General features: G+C 37.6%; 1 protein-coding gene across 1 annotated transcript; it reads right to left on the bottom strand.

The window, feature by feature from the left end:
* Positions 1–223: 223 nt before the first annotated feature.
* On the bottom strand, positions 224–21,130 carry entpd3 (ectonucleoside triphosphate diphosphohydrolase 3). The gene is made up of 10 exons (XM_041794378.1): positions 21,004–21,130; positions 16,571–16,708; positions 13,158–13,275; positions 12,723–12,882; positions 10,161–10,320; positions 9,823–10,050; positions 8,087–8,350; positions 7,887–7,997; positions 4,207–4,344; positions 224–1,101 (listed from the first exon to the last, which is right to left on the bottom strand). The coding sequence occupies exons 2-10, from the start codon at positions 16,703–16,705 to the stop codon at positions 913–915; spliced, it is 1,503 nt and encodes a 500-aa protein (XP_041650312.1). The 5' UTR covers positions 16,706–16,708; positions 21,004–21,130; the 3' UTR covers positions 224–912.
* Positions 21,131–21,433: the final 303 nt, after the last annotated feature.

The following is a 21,433-nucleotide window of genomic DNA, read 5'->3' on the forward strand; positions in this document are numbered from 1 at the left end:
TTCTAGTTTCAGACTTTTTCCTACCCATTCGGCTGTGCATATCCTGAAAATTACAGAAAGGGAAACTCTTCCTAAAGATGCAATGACACAGGGTTAACAAGAGAAATGATGTCTAAGTGAAAATTAAAAAAAAAAAATCATTTACCACACTGTTGCATTCTTGTATTTAAATTGCTTCTTTTTAAAAATAAAGTAAACGCAGGCACATTGTACATACTTACAATATTTATTAGAGATGTTTTTATCCATTAAATGTGGAGTATCATTGTGTATCACTGGTATAAAATACTACAATAAAACACTACCATCAAATCTGGACAAAGTGCTACCATACCAGGGATGCATTCAGTGCAATAACAGTCTACATACTACAGTCTTTAAAATTAAAGTCAACTGATGGGGTTATCGCTAGTCATGCTTTTGCCTGAGGGTCCCTGTTTGTGTGTAACTCTAAGGGTACACAACGTGGGACAAAAAGGAGAACATTTCTGAACATTTGAGCTACTTTCAAATAAAACTATCGTGTCATCTATATGCCACCAAAACAACATTTCTCTGTAAATAGGTTGGGGAAAAAAATGAAAATAAGATCCTTTGATTGTAGACCAAAGGCCTCCCTGAGGAACAAAATTTGTTTTAATGTTTTTAACAATTTTTAATGTTATAACACCAATTGAACATTTGAAACCGTTCAAACATGCTGTGAGGCTTAAAATCTGAGACTCTTGTTTCCCTTTTCAAAAACTCCAATGACTGAAACAAGAGGCAGTGAATGGCTCAGGCTGAAAAAAACAAAACAAAAACATCATTATAAGTAGCTGTCACTAGTGCTTCAGTTGTGCTACTGTGGTGCTCTTAAAGGATTACAGCCATCTCCGAGAGACAAAAGGCCCATCTTTCCCTTTTTAATACTCAGTAGCACATGCGAATGCAGAGGATGAAAACACTGACGACAGTTATGATGGTTAGAGCTGAAAATAGAAAGATAAGGCCAGCGAAGACAGGGTTTGTCATGGGGGGGTTGATTTTCACTTCAGACGGAATCATGTTGGACATGCTCAGCATGTAGCCCAAACTCCAACCTATGCTGGTGTCCCCTACCTGGAGAAAAGAAAGGAAAAAAGGAGAACGTATGTTCTTGCCGTGAATTAGTGATCACAAATTTGTATTAACTGTGAACACAGGCTAACAAGGACAAAGGTGCTGCAACATGCAAAAGGATTTTCCTTTAACTGAAAAGACTACCTCTAAACATACAAACAGCGAAAATTAGAAAAACAATAAACCAAACAGCCTAATCCAAATTCACAATACTGCATATTCTTTTATCCTATAGAGGTGAACCAAGTCTTTAGTGGGCGCTGGGTAGAAGTTAATGGATTATGGGGAAATGGTCCATAAAATCCAATGTCTAGGATGGCCTTTGGATACCTATTGTTTTACTATTGGCATTATATTGCTTTAAGTAGATATTAGCTTAATTGATATCAGATGTGAAAACTTAAAGTGATATATTTTCTGTAAATATCAGCCACAACAACATATTAGGTCCATTCTAAAAAATAAAGAGGATCTGCTAATTTTCAAGAAAAAAAACTATTTTTTGAGTTTGAAAGTTAGTATATTTGACAGGAAAAAAATCATAGTGAGTTATTTTAAGTCAGAAAACTTCACTTTCTTATCCTCTGCACACATGGCTTTATAGAAAATTTTAGTTTCATGAGTAGAATCATGAATTTATGAGATACAAAGCCAAAATAAATGGTTGGATAGCTCCCAGTTTACAAGTTCAGATGATGATATCATTCTGGGCTAAAATCACAAGTACGTCATTAATGATCAGAAAAAAGTATAGCTTGATTAAGATGAAAACTGCAGGACTTGTGCAAGGAACACAGCTTCATCTGGTATGATCACTTTAAAATCTAAGAAAAATTGTTTTAAAAAACAATTTCAACACTACTGTTTTTGTTGATAGAACACATTTTTAATTTTAAGCACACAGGACTCGATCACATTAAGCATTTTTTGTCATTGTATCCTTTGGGCATTAGATACTTGAGTGAAGTTACCCCCCAGTTACAGAAGTCCTGTCAGTGGGTGCCAACTTAAACATAGCCAGAATGATGTACCGTACTATGTGGAAGAGCACGTTCTGGCTCAGACTGCACCCTTTAGTCTTGCTACTTGTAGTCAATCAAATTAGTTCAGAATGGGTAGCCTTATTGTTCAAACTTAATTATGTGAAGAAAAAAAAAAGAAAACTAAAGTGGATTAGAAACCAGTTAATTATATATCTTGGCTTCAGCCACACCGAAAAAAAATATTTCAGCTGCTTACAAATCTTTACACAATCAGTTTATCTAAATATTTGGAGTTCTTAAAACTTGATCAGCTTTTAAAACTCTAAAATTTGAAGGTTTTTGTCAGGACCAACAGACTTACATCAGCTCAAATCGTCTTCTTTATTTTAAGATTTCATTAAGATTTATGTTTGAACTACATTTAACTATCTGTATAGATATCAGTATGAGCTAAAAATGATTAGCATATTGGATATTGGCAAAAGTCAAATATCATTAATTCTTCATATTGATATGACCAATTTATCAATATAAAAGTTATGCGCTACAAGTACAGCTGCCACCATGACCCACTGCACACAACTCAGTGTCATTGATGATAAGCTTCCAATACTACAAGCAGCAGCTTCATAGTTCACAATGTCCTGTGATACATGGCGATAAAGACCAGACTGACAGAGGTAGAAATCATATCATTTATCCCTCATCAGATCCTGCATTTTCTTTGAAGAATGCAAGTGGTAAGCGGAGCAGGGTAGCCCAACTCTGTCAGACCGTGTGTCTGTCTTGCACGGTAAGCTGATGCTACTAATAGAGTGACATAGCTGCACAGGGACTTCACATTATGAATCTAAATTGACATCATTATGCAGACTCCAAAACTGCTAGACTATAGCATATATACCGAGGCAACTTAAATTACAGATTTTACAGTATATTGTGTCGCAGAATGTGTATCTGTTGCAACTTTTTCCTGCATGTTTTTAAAATTTTTTCTTTTGTTTTTTTGTTCTTTTTTTTTTTTTTTTTTTTCTTTTTGATTGATTTGCTTTTATATCCAACTGACAATCTTTTGGGCTGTTACTGCCGAGTCGTCTTTGTTTCCACTGCAGCTAATTCTGTGCATTGCCTTGCATGTCTGGAGGCAATAATAGCAAATACAGCTCTGTTATGAAGTCTAATACAGCTCCAGGGTAAAAGATGAGTCACAATACCCAAAGACAATCCCTGTAAAGAATCCAAGCATCTCTGTTTTCTAAAATCCTCTTAAGGACCTCTCCAGACTCCCAGACACCCCAGAGGCTACCAACAGCTCACACTGCACACTTATTCTCTTGTTGGAGGGGCTGGAAATTGGGAGCATTGCCAGATTTTCTAAGAACATTCTCATGAGTTAAAAGGGTAACCGCCATGCAATTAGGAACATGCTGATGTAATGTGTCACTTTTTAATAGCTTCTTTCTTCTCTGTTATTCATGAGTTATTGTCACACTCAAGGAATCCCCTTCAGCTGCAGGGAGTTCCTTTGTGCTGACACGTCACGTCCTGGGGGTTTTCAGGAGAGATACACAGCCTGTCTTTCTCTGGTGACTGGTATGTCAGCCATCCATCTTCAGTGGGTGGCCTCATTTACCCTGGTGTAAGTTAGATACTGTTAAATGTCTGTGTCTGAACATGAAAGGATGCTTGCAGCAGCTCCCATAAAACTGCCATAGAAATAGTCTTAACATTGCTTGAACTTCTCCTAAAGAGCATTTTGTTTTTGATAAAACAGGAATACAAAAAGTGTGTATGTATTGAATGTAAAGCTGTGCAAGGCTGGCTGCTTTTACAAAATAAATAGGGTAAGATTTTAGACTGAATTTGTCCAATCCAACCATAAGAGGGTCATGACCTGATTTTAGGGTTGTTGCAAACGATTCTTTTGTCCAAATAATCAGGGAAGCTCTCTGGTGTAGTATTGCAAGCAGACGTGGGTATATACTCTTTATGTGGTGTACTGTCCAGTTAGAAGTGGGTTTTTCTTTGGAGACAACAAAATAAGTGTGTGTATACTCCATATACCTGTGTATTACCTGCATTACAAACTCTGGGTTTGATGTTGTGTTTTTGTCCAACCAACCTGTTTTTCAAAGTGAATATTTTTCCATGTCTCTTCATCAAACTTGTATCCATCAGCCAGCAGCATAAAGACATAATGAGCTGCATAGCAATATGTCTTGAGATATCTGTCAGAGATCCAGGTCTTTTCTTGCTTCAGCTTAAAAAAAGAGGACAGAAAACATTGTTAAGCTTTTAATATTATAAAAATTGATTTTAACTGCAAAGACATTAAAAACTTCATACACAGAAAAGTAAATAAACCTTCTGCAAAATCAGAATACATTTTCCCACAGGTCAGACAAATTGTTAACACACTAGTGAACCATTTCTTTCTCCAAAATCTCAAAATAACTTGTCCAATCCCAGGCATAGTAACCTTGCAAATACATCTCTGAGTGTGGTATGGAAAAGATTTACAATACTTTTAATTAAGTAGTCTCATATTGCCTAATGCAGTGGTTCTCAACTGATCCGGCCTCAGGACCCTCCAGTCTGTCTTATGACAGATCGCGACCCAAGTTTCCAAAAAATTTTCAACAACACATGTTTAGTTAACTGAATATGTTGCGGTTTGGAACATGATTGGACCAAAACATCTGATGTTAAAAAGAAAAGGGACAAAACTGACAAATTTTTCTCCCTCTCTCCCCATCATTATGTGTACATTTTTGCCAGTTTTCCAGAGAACTTCTGAAATTACTTTATCATACTCATTTATGCAAAAGAGGAGAAAAAATAGTTGAAATATCGATCAAACACTTAAATTTAACCAATTTCACAGTAAAAAAGGGTAAGATAAAAGGTATCGACGCATGTCCAGTAAAGACTTAAGGACTTTTGCCACCATTTTTTTTTCAGACATCTAGTCGCGACCCACTGAAAACTGCTCCGTGACCCACCTTTGAGTCCTGACCCACCAGTTGAGAACCACTAGTGTAATGAAAAAAATGTCTCTTCAATAGTTTATTCAATCCCTTAAAGCCTGAAAACACAAATAATAGCCAGAAAGTTCTAATTTTTTGGAAATTAAATGTTCATTTGACTTTCTACTGAAATTTTAAAAATCCAAATTTCCATCAAATTTAACAATTTTATTTTCAGTATCTCATTTTATTCATTAGGTGTTTTCAGTAACTGATTATCCACTTGAGAGCATTTTTATCATTTGTCAGATTTGCATTCAGAAGTGTTTTTTGAGTAATTGGTTGATCATATTGATTAGATAGAGGTATCATAAAAGTATGTATCAATTATGCGACAATATGCGGGTCAAGGAGATGACTGCAGTTTTGATACCACAGCTTAATCAGCACCAGGAGAGAAATGTTGTCATACAACTTTCACACCTCAGTAAGTGGTCTGCAGATGTTTTGCCTCAGGAAGAGAGTCCTTCTCCCAGCTCTTGTGTGGTAAAATGAAGAGGAATGTGGTTTGCCATTAGGCTCAAAAGTTCTTGTGTTTTCCAGACCACCCATCAAAACATTTTTACAATACACCATCCTCATCTATCTGTATTGTATGGAAGAGGATAAGGGTCAATAAAAAAATTTTCTAAGATGTTGTTTTTTCCTATTCAAATAAATTCAGAATTCTGAGTTTTAAAAAATCTGACTTCATCTCAGAATTCAGATTTTTTTTCTCAGAATTGGGAAAAAAATTTTATCTCAAACATTTTATTTTCAGTGGCCCATAGTATTGTCACTCTCTTGTTCTTGTATTTATGCTGCCATAAAAACTAAGTTACAAGGGATAGGTCATGGTTCTCATACATTTAGATAGTTATTAATCTATTGTTTGACATTTGAAGTTTCGTGCAACTTTAAACAACTTTTAGCAAAAAAAAAAAAAAAGAACAACACATTTTTTCCCTTTCTTTTTAGCTACACCTGGTTGTAATGTGGTGCTACAGGCACACAGTGACTGTGGTAAATCTAAAGTCTGTTTGCTGATCACCACTGATTAACTAAAGAGAAGACAGCCTTAGTTTCATGTCAGATAAAATGATGCATTGCAGACAGCAGAGTTGCTAAGGCAGGGTACACTCTACAAGATAAATGGGTCCAATCGCCCCCTCCTTCCAAAGTCAGCAAAGTCCTGATTATTTAATGGTTTTAAAGATTATCATGCCAGATTTTTCTGTTGCTGAGGTGTTTTAAGATGGATTTTATTAATTGTTTGACAATCATCCTTTAAACTGCTGAATTTTCCCAGAATGCCTTTGGGCATTAGACACTTTTGCACCCTGAGTGAAGTTGCTGACTCATTAAGAGGTGTCCTGCCTGTACTGCTCCATGTCTATGTGTATGGGGTGCTAAACATGATGGTGGAGCTCATCCTGGTTCAGAGTGCACTTTTCAATATTACCACACAATTCAAGATAAACAAGATAGAGGGCTTTTTTTAATTAAAGGCTAAAACAGCCACATCAGGGCTGTTTTTCACAGTTGATAAAACACTTTTAGTTTTAAGTAAACAGTCCTCGATCACTCTTAAGTATTTCTTGCATCCTATTCAATTTTATGACAATCATCTTAACCCTCTGAGCCCCTGACCTATGTTTAACCACTGTGTCTGTTAGACTTTTTGTCTTAAAAAGCTTGCAAAACATCAACCCTGTGGTGCACAGTCAAGCTTTAAACATCCCCTTTTTTTCGGGATAGTCTGGGCTATAAAATATTTGTGCTGCGACAATATAACTTGATTTTTTTAAAGTTATGGGACCATAAAGACTAAAGAGAAAAACTGAATGGAAATTAAAACTCGAAGTTTTATGTAAATATTAATGACTACGAATTTTTCTTGGAGAAATATCTTTCCTTTGCTTTTTGGGGACAGAGGGTAGTAGTATAAAAAAAAAACAGATCATCCCTTGACTTCAAAAAAATTCACATTTTAGAAAAAAGTCCTGGCACTTTTGAGAATTTTAGTCATTTTTCAAAGCAGTTCCTATCTACAGTGACACAGAGGGACGCATGACAGCCTTTCTGTGTCTCTTTCTCTCCTGTAAGTGTCATTAAGGCTCTCTCCTCCAATTTGTGTTTGCAACTGTTTGGCAAAGCATGATGTTACGACGGAACAGTGTGCCATTGGTTGTCACAGCTTAGTCAGAGTGCATTGTGGGATACATACAGACAATATGAAAAATGGCAATACCTGCTAGCAGCAGGGACGATCAAAAAATGGATTGTGAAATGGATCAAAAACACGTTCAATATCAGTGTTACTGGTGTGGATTTAATCTATAAAGACCCTGGAAAGTCACCCAAGTTCCAGGCGCAGTAGAAAATGTTCTGTAAGAGCTACAAAAGCATAGATAGCATCATAAGAACCACACAAAAGAAAATAAAACAGAAAAGTAAGTGGCTATGATCAATGGTTCAAAAGTTATTCAACTCTGAAGAACATATCTCTTCTTGTCATACAACAATGCCGGGCTCAGTTAATCTGCAGAGATTTCCTAGAATGCTCTTGGGGATGAAACACTTTTGCACCATGACTGAAGTTATCCACTCGGTTAGAGAAGGAACACTTATATGGCAGGTCTGGTGTACAGAACAAAATCAAAAAGCACTTACTTATTCCTGGTGCATTTGTCATTCATTGCATCTTACAGTCACAAAGGTTAGACTACTCCTAGTGTCAAGAATCTCTGAACATAAAATATGTGAAAAATTCAAGTGAAAACCACTTTCCACTTACCACTTTCCAATGTGAGTGGCAGAATTTCCGAACTAAAGCTCTGAAATCACCTAAATCTGATGTGCCATTCACCGACAGTGCTCTAGCAGTGTAGAAGAATCCTGCATATGCCTGACAAAAAGAGCAGAAACATAAAGGTTTTTTTAGTGTTTTTTTTTTTTCATTTCAACCTCTCTTTGTGATTAGCTGTGCTTTCTTACCATGAACTCTCCAACGACGGGTGGCTGCTCCACCCCGTTGAAGGAACACTGGGGTGCGGAGCAGGTCTTGAAATCAAAAATGGACTTGACGGCATTACCACAACCATCTGAATCAGCAGTTCCCACCATGAAATACGCTTGATCTGGGTTGTAGTTTGTGGGCGTCTTGGTGCACTCTGTGTCATAAATGGTCGAGGCCTTTAAGGTGATGTTGAAACCTTCAGGGTAGCAGGGGTTTATAATGAAGGAAGGGTCAGATGATCGCTGGAACAGAGGAGGGAGACATGTCAGGAGGAGAAATAGGAGTAGTCTTGGAAGAATGAGAAATAAAAAAAAATTGGACAGCTCTTTTGCAAACTTTTTTCAAAATGTTTAAATCCTGCTGCACACTTAGTCCCATAACAAATTCTCCCTGCCTAGCCCTCTTAAGCTGCCAGTGCTATTAGTCTCCAGTATTATGTCATATGCTTCCGGAAAAAGGCGGTTCCAGCAGACTAAATTGATGCCATTCAAGGTTGGATCAATATTGTTAATGACATAATGCATTCATCTCTGGTCTCCCTTTGACTCTCAGCAGATCAGCGACAGCAGTGATCATGCATCAATTTTTAATGTTTGTTGGTCTGCACACGTATGCAAAAAGCCACAACAAGAACACACATTCTTCTAAACATGAATCCAAAACATGTTCTCCTTAGGGGAGTAGCTCAGGGAAGAGCCAACACCCTTATTTCAGTTAAATGTGATGTAATTTCTTTTTTTTTCTTTTGTTTTTCAGACATGCAAACAACAAAGAAACGCCCAGTCAAAGAGAGGGCCCATAGAAGTCAAGGTCTGTTGTAAAGTTGTGCTGTAATAGCAATGTTTTTTTTAACTTGAATTATAATCACTCTTACCAAAGCAACAAAAAAAATAATATAGCCTGTTTAAAATATGAACCTCTTTTCTTAAAACAGAACTATCTTTGTATTGGTGATGTTGACAATGTGGATGTGAACACTAAACCAACTAAACTAAACAATTAGGAAAGATGTGTCAGAGTTCATGGCAAGGTCATACTGCACACAAACTCCCGGATGCAAAAAAAGCAATTCAACAACTAAAATTGAAAACAATGACATGACAAAAATGCAAAATAGTTTTAAAGTGGCGACAACAAAAGTGGCAGAAATAGGCAGAAAGATGCAAAATTGCGTAAAAAGTAGTAAAAATTGATAAAGAGTGACAAAAATTGGTTAAAAGTAGCAATAAGAGGCAAAAATTGAATAAAAGTGCTTACAAGGAAGTGGTGAACATGGGCGGAAAATGGCAAAAATGGTTAAAAGTGCCAAAAAGAAATGGCTGAAATGGGTGAAATTAGCAAAATAGAAGTAAAAATGGGCAAAAAAATTATAAAAATGGGATGGAAGTGCCAGTAAACAGTGGCAAAAATGGGCAGAAAGTGGCAAAAAAAAGCCAACAAACAGAACAAAATGGTTAAAAGTAGCAAAAAAAAAGACACAAAATTGGGCGGAAAAAGTGGAAAAGGGGCTAAAAAGTGGCACGAATGAAAAATTCCAACATCAGAACTCTGTAATAGTTTGATACACTTTTAATGCCCTAAATGAGGTAAATGTCAGCAGGACACAAGAACCATCACAGATCTATTGACATCAACCATTTAATCACAAGTGGGGAGGGGCCCATTCTCTGGGTTTTTCAGGTGCCCAGCCAATTCTGCACGCAGGCCTGCATACCTGTATGACTTTGTCCAGAACTCTCTTCTCTGCTTCATTTTTCCCATAGCAGAGGAAACTATGAGTGTAGACATTGTAAGGGTATCCGTAAAGCTTCACAAGCCTGTAGTCTTCCCCCCTGAGATCCTCCTGGACGGCAAAGGCGATCTGTGTTGATGCTCCGCCGAGGTCCATGGAGCCCACAGTCTGTGCCCCCTCTGGTCGAAAATACCTGTTAAATGCATGTCCCTGAAAAAAAAACAAGAACGTATAAAGTGTAGTTGACCTTTTGATGGTCCTGTTTGTTAAGCGCTATTCATCTTGTTTAATCTCCGATTAGATAAAGGATTGAATCTTACCTCCAGAAAGTTTCCCATGAGGTAGTTGACAGTCACCCACCCATACAGCCCCTCCTCCTGACCAGTAATGATGGATGCATTTTGGAAGTCAAAAGGCAAAGAGCTGAGGTATTCTCTGAGGTTTTTCAGGATTTCATTGGACCTCTGTTCATCCCTCTCACTTCACAGAAAATAGAGCACAAAAACAGATGTTATTAGAAAGAGCAGTGATGAGGCGAAGTGAAAAACAGATGCAGTGTGTTATGGAAAATGCTATTACACTGGTTATTTTCTAATATGTTTAGGTTCTTACTTTTTGCAAATGACATAAGAAGATCGATACATCTGTATGTTTTGTGTGAAATAAGTGCTAGCACAGAGACAATGAACTTAACCTAGACAAAAAATGCAAGGATGGCGCTTATTCATCTTTAAGTAGTAACACAATATAGGCTAGTGTATCTTCTTCGTTAAAGAGTAACCAAAACCTAAGAGCACTTTTTTAAGATTGATACATATGAATAGTTAGTTGTTCAGCTGATCAGTTGGGGTCCAAATCTTGACATGTAGGTACAAAATATTTAAATTCTGCAGAGTTACGTAGCCAATGTAGCAAAAGCTAACTCACAAAGTAGTTACACAGCTATGTATTTACATCATCTACATAGCTAAATTAGCTTTAACCATTTTTGCTAAAGATTACACTGCTAAAGCTAACTTAGCTACATTGGCTTATCTAGTAATGTTAATTACCTTGCTATAGCGTAGCTGTTAGCGTTGGCTGAGGCCAAAAAGCTAAAGCAAGCAACCGTTCATGTAACTTCTTCTAAAACAGGTCTGTGCATAATGCAATCCCAGGTTAGACCTTTGACCTTTTTCTCTGTTTTATTCCTTAGTCTGTAATCTTTGGAATGTAGTCATTTCATGAATGTAACTGCCAGAATTTGTTTATTAAAATTAAAGTTGATTTTTTTTTTCTTTTGTTAAATCTGAAACTGGAAATACTGCACTGTGCTACTATTGCACAGGCAAATTACGGCGCTTCCGTTCTGAGGTAAATGGCATCTCACATGAACAGTTGGATTGGCTGTCAGAGATGTACGGTCTGCAGCCAGACTGTCGTGAGCTTTGCCAGTAAAGGCAAGCTCAACCAATCAGAGGTATTGCTGAGACACTGTGACGAGATGGATTTTCTTGTAATAAGGTCATAAATACAGACTTTCCTTGTTAACATAATAATGCATCATTGTTCCCCATTTCAACTGTATTTTGGGTGGAAAAAACATCTGTAAAATTCACAATTAGCAGTAGAACAGGGAAGTTTCATGGGTAAAGGCAGGCTCAACCAATCAGAGATGCCATTGTGACTCTGGGATTGTTATTAATGTTGTCTTGGGGGCATGAGGCTTTGTCTGCTCTGAGGCTGTCAAAAACAGATTTGCACATATTTAGTAAAATCATGATAAAACACTCAATAAAGAGTTTGTACAATGGTCTTTTGGTAAGAAAAAGATGTGTAGAGCGATTTATTTAGGATTTTATCAATGAAATAATTATATGGATGTTGATATTTTAAAAAAAAATGTCAGTATTTTTGAGTGGGTCCTATAGGGGGGCTCAGCATCTCTTCAATACAAGTAGGAGGGTCTCTAAGTAAAAATGTAGGGAACCACTGCTTTACATGACCATACATTACTGTAAGTAAGTAGGTTAGTCAACCCTGAATGGTTGTGATGGTATAGCCAATGTCAAATCTGAAAAAGCAGCACAGACTAGATAAAGTGGTTGATGGTGTTGCATTAAGAAGAAGGAATGGATGTCTTAACCCCTGTCCCAGCCCTGCCCATGACCTTCTGAAGGCGTTTTTGTAAATTCCAGCTAAAACTCTGGGGTCTCCTGAATCTGAACTTGCAAGCCCTTCCTGTAGTCTTTCTAATAAGCTAAACTGAGCTAAGCCAGTCATCTCATAACCCCAGCTTCATTAGCCATACACATGTGAATTCTTTGGATTCTTTAATGCTACTCCCAGACAAGAGAATCAAAGTAAAGTTCCCAAAATCAAACCTTTTGATCCAATAAAAGAGCAATTTAGCTCCAGCCTCTCAATCCACAACATAACTCCTTTTTGTTTCCCTCCCACATGTGTTTTTGACAAAGTGCCGCTGTTTTTAGAGCGGATCTTACAACATGCTGTCAAAAACTGATTTGATTTGTATTTGTGTTAAGTATTTTAGACTTAACATAGTGGATTATTTTGAGTGGAGTCAAGGACTAAATCAGAGCAAAACACATAAGTACCATGCACTTTAAAACTCATTAACCACCAAAAGACTATGAGGGGAAAAAAACAATTTGAACATCCAGGATCTAAGTATCACCAGCTTGTGAATGTTTCCCCCAGTCTTGAGTCTTAACACGTTTTACTGCTAGGCCTTTATTGTTACTCCAAGGTCTTTGGGAGAAACTATTTGGAGTATGAACAGGGCATGAATGGGCCCAGATTGTTCAGATCTTTCCTGTCACTCCCTATTATAAGTAATAGGGAGAGAATCAACAAAGCTGAATTATTTCAACACTTCTTACTGCAGCAGTCTCATTCCAGCCGTGGCTCCCAGAAAGAGTGGCGTGGTTTTATGCTTTTCAACAGGAATGATTTTCATGATTTCGCCCATGCACGTGTTGAATGCCTCCCACGATTTGGCATCCTTCTCTGGGTCGACTTTCATCTCTGAGATACCATCACCTGTTGGCACAGAGCCAGGCTTGAAATTTGTTCTTAAGTACAGGAGCTTAATGCACAGAGCGAGGTGCTTTCATTAATGCATATTGTTACATTTTTTATTTCCTCCGTTGAATAAGGGTTGATGGATGTCTGGTATTTTGAAATACAAAGTAAGCTCTGGCTTAGAATTTTTGCTCATTTACTTCAAGAAAAAAAAGCATCTCTCTCTACTTAAATGCTTTTATTACCCAATTTGGACAAACTGCAGTTTTATTTCGTAAAGACAAGAGACTCACCAGCAACTCTGCAGTTATGTCTCTCAGTCACCACTCCGGTTTCATTCTCCTTCTCCCCTGGCCACTCGTACAGGTACACATTTGACCGAGATGAACCAGAGTCTATCACTATACCATACTGCAGAAGGCAAAAAGTCGCATCAAAAAAGCACATTTGGTTTATATAATTGCACACTCTACCTTGTATAGAATAAGGTTTCAAAGCTCTCGAAGATCTACCTAAGCATGTATACAAAAAAAAAACAATTAAACAACAGAAAGGCTTCTACAACAGCTGGTGTTATAAATCAAGAGAGTGGAGAAGTACTAAAAACTGCGGTTCCTGAAGTGTCCACTTGAGACAGGGTCCAAAAAACAAAGTCTCCATTTGAGCCTGTGTTAAAATGTCCATTTTCGCTAAAGAATTAAGCATGTATACTGCCTGGTTCAAAGTGTGGCTCTTTTCTTCATGTGTTAAATTATACAGGGTCTACTTTTTTAGCTAATACATTTTGATAATATTGACCATAGAGAGTTACATAATTAAACATAGAAGAGTTTAGCCGGGAGGCTAGACTTCATGTTAGCTAAATCCAGTACCAACCACTAAACTGTCTGCTTTGTTATGGTTGTTTTCATTAGTGGGGTTCCCTTCAAATGTATTGCCAACAACTGTTTTTTTTTTTTTACATCTAGCATGAGAAAAATGCTCATTTGTGCAAATTTTCTATTCACTACTGTTCTGTGGATATCAGGTGTCAACAGGTTGACCAGTAGGTGGCGCTACTTGTGCAAAAATTAAAAAAAAAAAAAAAAAAAAAAAAAACACTGCAGAAGACAAGGGCTCAATGCCATGTAGCATTATGGTTGATAGAACACTATCTTGGAAGCTAATAACAGAATAAACAGAACAAGGACTTTTTCTGCAGAGATAGAGTTTTGAGCAAATTTACCTAAACCTATGAGCTCTTGGAGGAGTTCTAGGAGAGTTATTAATGTTTGCGACTTTTTGTAGGGTTTAACATCCTCAGACCCTGTTCGCACATATGAGGACATTAATAATAAATAATAATAATAAATTTTATTTATAATGCACTTTACATTTAGAAACAAATCTCAAAGTAAGACAAGTAGGTGCATAAGGGTAAAAGCGTTAAATAGAATAAAAACAGGATTAAAATAAAATCAGAAAAAGAATAGCACAAAGCAGGAATAAAAACAGTTTAAAGACACCAGAGTTCTGATAAGTTCAAAGTACGAGAGGGTGGGATCTAGAGGCAGAGTGGTCAATGTCTGTTAGTCGGTGAATGCTTTTTGGAAGAGAAAGGTTTTGAGTTGTTTTTTGAAGGATTCAACTGTCTGTGGAGTTTTTATGTGGTCAGGGAGGGTGTTCCAGATGCGGGGTGCGGAGGAGCAGAAGGTACGGTCACCCATCGTGCGAAGTTTGGTTCTGGGTGTGAGGAGGCAGTAGGAGTTGCTGGAACGGAGGTGTCTTGAGGTGGTTCAGGGGGGTTAACAGTTCTTTGAGATATGATGGGGCATTGCCATAGATGCACTGGTGGTTGAGGAGGGAGGTTTTGTATTGGATTCTAAAGTGGATGGGAAGCCAGTGTAGGGATTGCAGGATTGGTGTGATGTGTTCAAATTTACGCACTGTCATCAGGATCCTAGCTGTGCTGTTTTGAACGTATTGGAGCTTTTGAAGGTTCTTGCTTGGGATCCCGAAGAGAAGTGCGTTACAGTAATCCAGCCCATTACATTACAACATAATAATACTAATACTAGAATAGTTTTAGATAATTGTCTGGAATATCCAATGAAGTTTAAGTAATTCACTTAAAGTACTGGTGTAATTTGTTAAGAATTTTTCAGGAATTTTCATGGATAGTTTTAGAAATATATCTTGGGAATTCAATTGCATAAAAATATTGGGCTATTTTGTATATTTTTTGAGACATTCATTTGAAAATTTTTGCAGTTAAATTTCTTACCATTTTCCTGGAAATTAGGGCCTTTATTTGGATGTTTGGGGGAGTTTGGAAACTTTCAGGCATGCTTGTGTACATGAAGGAAATGTATTCGTAATAACCAGGAATTTATTTGAATTTTTGAGGGGAATATGCTTTGAAATGTTTAGGTTGTCTCAGGAAACGCATCATTTTCATCAAATATATTTGTGTTTTTTGGGAAATTTGCTACGAGATTTTGGGGATTTTATTTACATTTTCACAAATTTATTTTGAATTTTGGGGGAAAATTAGATCAATATTAAGGTTTTATGATGAAGGTCAACTGAAACATTTGAAAAAATTTGAGGGCATTTTTTTTGGGAAAATTTTAAAAAGATGTTTACAATTTTTCATTGAAATTTTAGGTAGTATCTTTAAAATTTCAAGAAATTTGTGTTAATATAGGAAATAATTTTTTGTCAAAATTAATTCCTGTTAAAAGACAAGATCAAGCCTTTACACTTATCAGGTCCTCATAAGCCCAGTTAGTAGGAGAAACTAAAAATGCATTCTAATTACAAATGCAATCTCAGGTCTCAGGAGGTTAAATATTCCCTAGAAAGTTGCCTCAGTTTCTGCCCCTTTTTTTTTTCTTTCTTTTTTGCCTGTCATGGCATGGCTATGAATTGTACATTGCAAGTCTAGTTATTTGGTTCAAAATGCTTGCCAAAAGTTTTTTTCTTTTCATTTGCATTGATAACAATGGTGAGTATTTAAGATGAGGTAAGGCATTATTATCACTGCTTAAATTTACATGGACCATGTTTTTGATGCCCATTATGGTCCCAGGAAGTTTTCTCCTTTATGCCACCTAATGGGCAGCCATTCCTCCAAGGCTAAAACTTTTCACTGAGGGCTTTTTGTTTATTTGTTGGTTGGTTGTTTTCACAGTCTTTCCAGTCAGTTTTTTTATGCAGAAGTGGGTGGAAACCCACTAACTATTGTTTTATATAACTATAACTAAAGATAAGTTCACATTTTTGTCTGCTTCTTTCTCTTTCTCTCCATCATGAGTGATTCAGATCTTATTGTAATCTGTGCAGTAAGAGTTGCACACTTTGACACACATGACTTAATGACTGAGTTTTATATTTGTTGTTATAAAATATGTTATTATAATTGTCTTCTTGAGAGTCCAGGCTTCCCATATGGCAACCCCCCTCAATGGGTTTCATAACACTTCCTCAGAGACCAATGGGTGACATCATGGAGACTCCATCTATGTTACAAACAGTCTTGAGCACCTCCCAGTACCCCCCTCTAAATAAATACACGAGGTTCTGCAGGGCCACAATCTCACCTTGACCCTGGCCTGTCATCTGGATAGTGTCACATTCATAGCATTTCTGTTCTCCTGCTATGTGAAGTCAAGCAGCTCTACAGCCTGGAATAACGTGCCTCTGAGTTTACATGCACAATGTTCACCTCTATTGTGTACTCTTTAGTCGCCCAGGTGTCCTGAATGACCGCCACAGCAACTAGAGCAGCAATACTGGCCAGGAGGAGGAGCAGCACTCCAGCTATGCGACACTTGTAGCCCAGCGGCTGTTTGGAAGCCATTTCCTGTTGGTGAGAAATAGGGTAAAAATACCAGAATTGTGGTTTTATCTAAAAGCATTTCAGACTGATAGTGCCTAGAGAGCTTTGAAAAGTACTGATGAGCAGAAAATAGAAGACCGTATTTACCATAAGCTGGGGGAAAAGATCGTAAAAGCATTAAAAGTTCTGACATCAGCAATATCACCCCATTAACTGATGCATAAAAGGGAAAATTCTGAAAAAGAACTTGTGGGTAGCTGCCTGAGTCTAACCTCAGGAAAATCCAAAGGGAAATTTATGTTAGTAAGCATTTTAACCATCGTCTGGTCAGAATACTATCTTGTCTCAGTTAAAGATTTGAAATAAGTATATTCAATTTCATGAGCAAATGAAACATTTTTTATAGTGCGTCAGGCTATTCCTTCAAGGTCACAGATATATCCATTACATGGACATATTTACATTCATCTCTTTCTGTGTCTAAGCCAGTCAGAACATGTGCAAAAACACCTTCTCTGGCAAGAGAAGCTTTCTCTGTGCCTCTTTGCTCTTGTTTACAGATATGGGGTCTATTTCTGATAAAACTGCCGCTGTGGCTACATGCAAGCTAATTGCTCCACCAGTAGCCATTGTATATACTGAATCAACAGCAATTACTCTCCAGCCCACACCCCTTCCCATGTCAAAGCAGGTCAGCAAAAGAGTGAAAACATCTTTTTCATCAGTGCTTTTTTTTTTTTGCTCTTTATTTTGTAAAGAAACAAGATCCAGTTCTGATAAAACTGCCAGTCTACTACAGCTACATCCAAGGTAATTGCTAAGCTAGTGGCAGCCAATGCTATCGGCTTCCAGTGCAGCTAAACCCCAACCATAGCTAGCCTTGTTCGCCTGAAAGTGATGCTGATTGGCTAGATCCATTTTCCTTCATTGCATAACCATTGTAGATTGGAGCTTTACAGCAAAGACTTGGAGTCAGGCCAGTCCATCTGCTTTCCACGGGTAACCTCATGGATTGAAAGATACCCAACTCAGAGATGAAACATTTAAATCCTGAATGAGATTTCTTTGTATTGTGTGTATACTCTGTGATGGAAAACAGAGTCTCGTTCCAAACCCAACATGTGTGCTTTGATGTTGAAAACTTGAACACATGCTAACTAAAAAAAAACAATATTTCCCTTACACCAGACCGACGTTCTTACAGGAATAAAAACATACATTCCACATGCAGTCATATGGTGAGTGCAATATGGCTGCAATTATTGGTTACAACCTTCAACTTAAAAAAAAAAGACAAAAAGCACACCCTTGAATATGCATATTGGACAAAATTGATTTCATTTTTGGTTTGATTATATGGCATTTGCATGCAATGTGTGCCTTAGTCCTGCATTTTCTGTATGTACACCAACCTTTTAAGCTTTGCATAAGAGCGGGCTCAACATGGTCATTTAAAAATAGAATTTTTTAAGTCATGGGAACAGTGAGTGAAACACAGTAGTCACTTTGTTTGAACTTGCAGAAATTCCCACATCACAGTGTCTAATTACAACCTTATGTTAGCAGAAGTAGTGCTGCCTCAGCTTGTCACAGGTGTTGCGATAACACTGTCAAACACAACCCAACATCTCCTTCTCTATATCTCGCTTCTAACATTCCTTTAAAAGCTGTATTAATCCCAAACCAAATATATGAATCCACAGCTGTCAGGCTGTAAAAACACCACAAATGGCTATGTTTGTTTTCCTTCAAATTACAGCTTCCAGCGTCGTCTCAGCAACGTCAGTGAAAACAAGCAGGTCAAAGCTGCTTGGCAAGGTGGGATTACTACCTGAGGACATGACAGCCAGCATGTCTGATGACTATGTGAAGTCTGTTTAACACACCACAGTAACTTGGAATACCAGTGATACCACAGTTAACATTTCTTTGCCCTTACATTAATCCTGAAGAAGATTCAAAGCCTTAGGTTTCATAAGATTCAACTTATTCTTTCAACCTTGCTCTTACTGTTTAAAAGAGAAACACAAGAAATCAAAGTGTCATTACACCTGTTAGCGGTTCCCTTTAGTTCAACATACAAAAATTAAATTAAATGCTACAACTTTGCAAAGATTGTTTCACATTCTTTTCCCACACTCAGTGAACAGAGTTCATAAGTTAACTGTCACTGCATGCATGACTATAAAACACCAAATAAACATGAACTAATTGCAGATATTCAGTGTCTAAAAGAGGCTAAGATGTCTTTTTCTGATAGTAACAACCGTTTTTCACACCCATGCAGATTGATATGTCTGAGTTGTAAAAAAAGCATCTTTCAAGTAACATGAGCTCATTGATCTGCAGCTTTCCTGGCTCTGCTGATGGTTAATCTAGTCATTAACATCACCGTCCTGTTGGCTCCTGGTTCACTACACAATGTCGATGACTTTAAGTGATATCTATTACAAGGACTCAAGCTTTTACACTAGTAACTACAATCTTTATCCTGACTTTGTGACGATGTGTGCTTCAGTATATTAAAAACAGGGTTCATTCATGTCCAATTTTATATGTGTGACAGTACTTCTGTTTTTTAGCTGTTTTTCTCTCTTACATCTCTGATTTGTCCTGCCAAGCTTTGTTTTCTTAAGTAAACATCAGATAGTAAAGCTCAAGCTCAAACTTACTTCAGTCAAACTGGCTGCTCTAACTAATGAGCTAAGCAGAGAGGGATAACCTGGATACATAAAACAGAGCAAACAACAATCTCACACCTTCATTTGGGTTGAAATGCCCAAGTTTAGCCTTCAGTTCTGTGTATTTATACCTCTATTTTCCAGTTTTTTTTTAAATATAAATGGACAGTTTATGCCTCTGAGAGAAACTCCTCTCTGCGAACGGATGCTGAGTGTTAAGACTGTGTGACCAAAGCTATTCATAACACTCCAATACAACAAAACATAGCGTATTTAAAGGTCCTGAGACAGACAAGAAAGTACATGAATGACTCTCTATGATCTTCAAAAGTCAACAGATCATCACTGGCAAAACTGTCTTCTTCTGTGATGTTATTATTCAGTGTTGGCCCTTGTGTTTCTGCTTTCCACCCATTTGCCATGTTTTTCCAACCATTGCTGCTTTTGCTGCTTTCTGCCCATTTTGTTTTTCATTTTTTACCCATCCTTATCACGTCTTTTTGGCCCCTTTTGACTGTCATTGTCACTTCTTCATAGCACTTTTGTTGCATTTTTGCCACTTTCTATATCGCACTTTGATCCCACTTGTGCTGCTTTCCATCCATTTTTACCACTTTTACCCTTTTTATTTTTTTATTGCTGCTCTCTGCCCATTTTTGCCACTTTTCAGTAATGCCACATCTTTTGCCACTTTAACCTATTTTTGTAGGGGTTTTTTACGATTATATAATTGTTTACCATTTAGGTTTTTAAAGTTTTTCTCTGCTTTTTTCTGGCATCCTGACATTTTTGTACGTTATGACCTTGCTATGAAATTTGACATATCTTCCCTAATTGCTCTGTTAATTGTGCCCATCCACATTGTCAACATCACCAATTGAATAAATAAACAAAATTCATTTTTTGCTGCTTTAATAAGAGTTATTATTCAGTTATGGACCATGATTTTTCTGACCCCCATTGGCCCCCAATTTGACTGGACCCCAGAAATCTCTTCCCTTCATCCTCCCTTATGGTCGGCCTTGCTTACCTGTTATCATGCCATTTTCAGGCATGGTGTAAGGGAATAAATTGGACATATTACTTACTATTACCACTCTGCTGAAGCCCTCTTGAAAAGGGTCTAAAATCACTTTTGCTTGATGCAGCATTCCCCTTGTTCTAAAGGAATTACACATGGTTTGACTGGTCTTCAAACCACAAACAAAAATGAACTGCCCTTTATCCTGTTATCCACCCTCCTGTGGAACGCCCCCCTCTTACTCCTCATCCATGCAAAACGTAAACAATAAACACAGTAAAACATCTATTTCTTTTGGAAGAAAACTCGAGAAACCAGTAAATTGAAGTGTAAAGTTTATGTTCAAGCTTTCATACTGACCCACAATGCTCCTGTGATACTGATATTTGAAGCCTGGGGGGATATCTCAGAAATTTTTACACCTTATCACTTCTGCCTGTAGGGACTGGCCCTAATGAGGGTGAGGACTGAAGATAAACACCTACTCATGAATAACTTCTGCAGAAGAGCCAGAGACAATAAATCACATCAAACAATGGCATAAACTAGTAAATAAATGTTTTGTTGATGTGTAAATAAATGCATGTGAGTAAAGGAGGTGTGTGTTTGTTTCTTACCTTGAGGAACTGGTTTGTAGATCCTGGTCGGGAGTGGGAGTGGGATGTCTGAGGAGAAGGGAAGAGAGGAAACAAGGGAGTAGCAGAGGACTGAAGACAGAAGGAGAGAAAGAGAAGAGTAAGAGAGTGTGCTGTGAGCGGGAGAGATCTTAAGAGTGATTGGTCCTCAGGAACGGGAGTGTTGTACCCCAACAAAACACAGAGAGAGGGAGAGAGGAGGACATGGGAGGAGCAAGAACACGCACAGTTGTCTTTACACCACTCCCATCAAAGCAGAGAAACTTAGCCAAGCCTGGAGTGATGCAAGGCTGATTCTGGTGGCTAATGATTAAGCACAGCTACTGATGTATGCATATAGAACAGTGTGAGAAGAGAGAGGGGGGTCTAATTGATGTAATCAATAAGATAAGTGCAGTAAGGCTGAGTATCT

This window comes from Cheilinus undulatus, linkage group 8, assembly GCF_018320785.1.
Source record: "Cheilinus undulatus linkage group 8, ASM1832078v1, whole genome shotgun sequence".
NCBI classification, from domain to species: Eukaryota; Metazoa; Chordata; class Actinopteri; order Labriformes; family Labridae; genus Cheilinus; species Cheilinus undulatus.

Coding starts and splice junctions, on each gene's coding strand:
- entpd3 (XM_041794378.1), bottom strand. CDS start 16,705: ATGGCTTCCAAACAGCCGCTGGGCTACAAGTGTCGCATAGCTGGAGTG. Junction 4,345..7,886: donor GCCACTCACATTGGAAAGTG/GTAAGTGGAAAG, acceptor TCTTTTTTTAAG/CTGAAGCAAGAAAAGACCTG. Junction 1,102..4,206: donor ATATTCACTTTGAAAAACAG/GTTGGTTGGACA, acceptor TCTTTTCTCCAG/GTAGGGGACACCAGCATAGG.